Source organism: Punica granatum, chromosome 7 (genome assembly GCF_007655135.1).
Source record: "Punica granatum isolate Tunisia-2019 chromosome 7, ASM765513v2, whole genome shotgun sequence".
Lineage (NCBI taxonomy): Eukaryota > Viridiplantae > Streptophyta > Magnoliopsida > Myrtales > Lythraceae > Punica > Punica granatum.
Genome location: NC_045133.1, coordinates 4,334,148 through 4,339,259, shown reverse-complemented (window position 1 = coordinate 4,339,259; position 5,112 = coordinate 4,334,148). Strand labels below are relative to the sequence as shown.

At 41.5% G+C, this 5,112-nt stretch overlaps 2 protein-coding genes across 2 annotated transcripts; both read left to right on the top strand.

Moving 5' to 3' along the window:
- Positions 1 to 1,743: 1,743 nt before the first annotated feature.
- LOC116213671 (bZIP transcription factor 18-like) lies at positions 1,744 to 2,916 on the top strand. The gene is made up of 4 exons (XM_031548695.1): positions 1,744 to 1,853; positions 2,275 to 2,407; positions 2,556 to 2,637; positions 2,789 to 2,916. Exons 1-4 carry the CDS (start codon positions 1,744 to 1,746, stop codon positions 2,914 to 2,916), a joined length of 453 nt encoding a protein of 150 aa, XP_031404555.1.
- Positions 2,917 to 4,011: 1,095 nt separating this feature from the next.
- Positions 4,012 to 4,904, top strand: LOC116212901. The gene is made up of 3 exons (XM_031547640.1): positions 4,012 to 4,182; positions 4,295 to 4,375; positions 4,587 to 4,904. Exons 1-3 carry the CDS (start codon positions 4,069 to 4,071, stop codon positions 4,596 to 4,598), a joined length of 207 nt encoding a protein of 68 aa, XP_031403500.1. The 5' UTR covers positions 4,012 to 4,068; the 3' UTR covers positions 4,599 to 4,904.
- The last annotated feature ends 208 nt before the right edge of the window (positions 4,905 to 5,112 follow it).

Here is a 5,112-nt window from a genome sequence, read left to right as displayed (position 1 = left end):
TGTAAGAAGTGATATGTTTGCTCTCCTTTTATTATAAAATATTTTTCAGAATTTATGATTGTGAGAAAAAAAGTACTCAATGTATCCTACAGATTGAATTTTCTCAAAAAAGTTTTGCTTGTCAGTAGAGAACAAAGTTTCTATTAATTATCTAATAAACTCTGTGCATAGTGCAAAAATACGTCTAGTTACATATAAAATTGAAGAAGGATATTACTCGTAATTTTAGAGCTCGCTTATGAAAACAGAAGTCCACAATTGGCATATGGTGCAATCCAAAATTAAATACATACGAGCATGCAGTTTTCCAGAGTACACTTTAGGGTTCAAAGTTTATACATGTCAAGTAATAGGGAATGTGAACTGAAATATAGGTTACTTAGGAGGCACAGACCTAATTCAATTCAAAAACCATTTAATTTAATCCTATTTTGGGTCCCAACTAATTCAGTCAAGCCGGGCAGGCCTACTAAGGGGTAAAGCTCTCCCAGCGTAGACTTTATCCATTAACAAGACTTGAGTTTGAGACCCGATTTAAAAGGAAACAAGTGTTGAACCGTTTGAACTAACTCATGTAAGTACCTTATTATTTTCTTTCACCATGAAATAGGTGGCGTACATAGTCAATCACTGCTTTCATATAAGTACTGTACACTCTATATAATATATACCCACGGGGGAGCCGTTATGAAAAACCGTCATGTGAGAAATCTAATGGAAAATATGTTAGTATTCACATTCGTTATTTTCCGACACAGAGAACTTCAGAGGACAATTAAGGGAAATGAAAACCAACTCGTACTTGTACCAATTAATTGCTTGCCGCAGTATTAAAATTTCCATAAATGTTACATACCAATTGCTAAATGTTGATTGTATATAAACATCATCTCCTGATGGATTCTTCCACCAAAGAGTTGAGCTTTTCCTGATAATTCTTCACTTACTTCTGCCTTATTAATTTGCACATTGCCAGGATTAATTAATAAGGTGAGCTCGATGTGTTCTTCATTTCGATTTCGAAATTCAGAGATTTGACCATGTTTTGAACTGTATTTTTTGTTATCTTGCCTTTTGTTTGCATACAAGGTGGTTCATATTCTCGCAGTGGCGGACAAAGGAAAGAGGCCGGCCGAGCAACAATATAGCTTATCCTTGATAGACCTCAATGTGCCTGCGGAAGAAACGATACCTGACTCATCCTCCATTGACCAACCAGACCATGGAATGCAATTAGTAAAACTGACACCAGAAACAGCCATTATTCCCTACCGAGTAACTGTCTGCAGCCCAGCCTCTGAGCACGGGAAGGGGATCCTGGATGAGTTGGAGAACATCGAGGAAGGTTTCTTTGCCGAGTTCCTCCGCTCGAACGGGATCGACCCACAGAATCCTGAGCAGATGGGAACAATTCTATCTCAGCCCCCAAAAACTTGGAATGCAAGTAACATCGAAGCAAAAAAAGGCCATTTGCAGCCCGTTACCTGCTGACCTCCAAATAGAACTGAGTCACAAGAATGCCATCCGCAACCCAATACCTGTCAACAGCCCAGCCTATGAGACTGCGAAGGCAATCCTTAAGGAGATGGAGAACACGGAGGATGGTTTCTTTGCCAAGTTGCTGCGCATGAACCGGATTGACCCGCAAAATCCTCAGCAGGTGGGGGCAGTTCTGTCTAACCCACCGAGAACCCAGGCTCAAGCAAGGGGGCTGGTGCTCTGAAGACCACAAACACTTTGAGCATGTCTATTATCCCGGGGACGAGGACCATTTTTCCCCCAGGATCTAAGAAAGCTGCCCAACAGGACAGACTATTGCGGCTCTACATCGAAGACCCGAAGCGTGCCAAGAGGTAATTCTTTTTGCCATAATATGTAGATGCTTCCTAATCTCGGAAATAAGCCAAGCTTTTGATTGCTTTCTTATGGGAAGAAGCTTATATATCACTGATTGGTTCAACGAGAAATTTATGCAAAAGCAAAATGCTTATGAGACACTGAACTCATCCTGTTTCAAGCCACATTGACATATTCCGGTGCTTGTTTAAGAGCAATTAAATTCAGTGAAAGAAGATGCAGGAAAAGAAGATTCCTTTGTTACCTGAAAGTACAGAAAGACAAATTGACAAAGAGATCTACCTGATCAACACCCCGAAGTTGTTCTACTAAAGACCTCGCATGTGCAATCTAACATTGTTTTCCTAGTTGTTTGTCCTTCATTTTTTTTCCCACCAAATGTTCTGTTCGCATAAATCTGTTTTGATTTTATGACAGGTTAGTGTTGAATCGGCTTTCTGCTCTGAGGTTGAGAATGAAGAAAAAGATGTGTAAGGGCATGCTCCAGCAGAAAGTGGACACTTCAAAACCTGAATCACACATTTTGTCTTCTCAGTTAGAACGAGCACAGGTAAACAAGCATGCACATTGCTGGGAAATAACTGGAACATAATGTGGACATGAATTTTAAATTGAAAGACCATTTATCATCCATGAACTTTATATGATCCACAAAATTTTATCAGCACATTGATTATATTATATGGTCTCATGAGCAGGAAAATACTAACGATCTCAAAGTGGAGAGCACCGAGCTGAAAGTTCAAATGTTGATTGAGCGGCAGATTCAGTTGCTGAACAGTAAGTATTCCGATTTCTTCTTTTATCCCAAGAGATTTGTTGCGATCAAACTCTTCATTTGATCCGAATATACTTCGGGATACTGAAGAGGCTTTTAGAAACAATTTCAGATTCTTTGTTACTTATACTATGCACATAATTTTTACGACAGATCTGAACAGGGAAATAAACAACGAGATTGAGTACCTGAGGTCAATGACAGGACCGGCGCTTCCTAGTTCTCCGAAGAATGCACTCATAGTAGCACCAATGCTTGCAATACAGAAAACTGGCACTTAGCATAATAAACGAACCTAAGGATTCTAGGAGCTGCATACTAGGATGAACAGCAACGTGGCTTGGAAATGGATGCTGCCTCTTTAGCTTGACCGATTTGAATGTGTGTGCAGGGGCACGGATTAGTGGTTTATGATTTTTTCCTGTCTTTGCTTATTTAATCGATTTGTATGCAACTGTTGAACAATGTATGTACTATATCAGATAAGGTAATCTGTTTATGTTCAATAATTAAACTTGGATCGTACATCAATCCTCCTCGATCTCCTCGTAGCCCCTTGACAGCTTCAGAGTCCAACACTCTGCCTCTGTTTAACTTCCTAGGCAAATGCCGTCACCTATGAATGACGGATGATGCCTTCTTCAATCATGCTTTCCTTACTTTGGCTATTTTTTCCGGATTCGGAATATGCTGCTCCATACATATTAATTAGCAGCGTACCGCTTCAAATTTTTATTAACCATCTCCTAAGAAATGTGAGGCCACGCATACCCAAAGAAGGCAAATGAACTCAATTCCATCCGATAAACTATCAAAGCCTACACGTAGTAAGTCACAAGATTGCTCTCTGTTCGTTTTATATATGAGCAAATCCTCCTGTGCATCCGGCACCAAGCATTGCATTGTAACGCTCAATAGGTCGAGTCCCGCTCTGCTTCTAACGTTGCAAGTATGTTGGGTCGAGTCTAATCTCTAATGGTCTAACCTAGCAATGTCAAACCACGGCGGCCTATGCTTGTATTTTCCAAGCCCAACAACATTCAAGTTTGCTCATATATATTCAAATATAGTAGCTTGTCGTCATGACATCTCTCTGCCTACCAAGTTTCCAGTAGGCCAGTTGCTGACCTTTGCTGCTCCGACATGAATACCGAGGGGTGATAGGCGCCTCGCGGAATTTGTCAAAGTAGCCGCACTATCCATATCATACTTTCGGGTTCCATCTTATGGCATGTAAGAATTGAAAATTAAGGATGTAATTGAGATACAAAAAGATTTGAGAGACCAAATCAGAAATGAGGCAAAGTATGGGGACTCCAAGCGGAAGTCCCTAATTTGGATGCTCCATTCCCCCACTCCCTTCATCTTCAGCTTCCGATCAAAATTAGGGCAAAGCAAACGGAGCAAATTGGATTTGGGAGGGGAGGTAGAGAATGTTGAGGACGAGGTTGCTGTGGTTCGGGCTAGGGTTCACGGCGACAGCAGCTGCCATCTCTCAATTGGTTTGGAGGGACCTCTGGGTCGACCGCCACGCCCTCTCTTCCGACGTAATGGACGCCGAATCTCCCCAGTTGCTTGCTCGCTGGAATTATTCTTTTTTTCCTTGTTTTTCTTTTTTCTCTTGAATTCATCTGATCTGGTTTGAGCTAATTTGGGCAGATGAAGCAGAAATTCGATTCGCTGGAAGCGAGAGTGTCGACTCTCGAATCGGTTCCGCTGTCCGAATCCCGACCGGCTCAGGTGTTTACTATGTTCATCGCATTATCGAACTTCGATCGTTGTTCCTAGTTTGCCATTGATGATGTTTCACTTCTGTTCTGTCGGAATTTACGGGTTTAGTGCAAGTAGAATATGATGGAGATGTACTCAGCAGCCCCAGATTCTTTTCCCCATTGTGTGGCCTGGCACAGTGTGACAAACACAGAGCATTGAAGTTCACTTTTGATTGCAGGTCGAAGGCTGAAGCTCAGGTTCTGGATTTACCGCATAATCTGCGGAACGAGTAGGCTCTTTGTTACTTCAATTGGGGATGGGAATAAACATTGAGCACTGAGGATACTGTCCTGCTTGTTGATTGGAACTCTTTGTGTTCTAGGTACGAGTTGAACATTCATTGTTTCTTGACCGGAGAATTACAGAATGTTGAGTTTGTTCTAGATTTGCAGTCCTTCAGGAGTTGTAGATTGATCTTTTTTTCAGTAGTGAAGTCGGAAAAAAGTGTTTCAGTGTTACTATCACTTGTTCCTTTGATCATTCGGGATTATCTCGCTCATTGCTCATTCTGTTGCAACATCTGGCCACCTGAGGGCCAAAGCCTTCACACATTTCACGTACTTGATCAGGATCTCGGATTCTTCGTCCTTCCAGAGTGTTCTCAGCTTGTCTTTGATGTTTATCAGCAAGGAGAGCGCGTGATTCATGTTTTCTACTCCTAGCGGAAGGAAGATTGTGTGATAAAGGATAGAGAATAAGCAAAT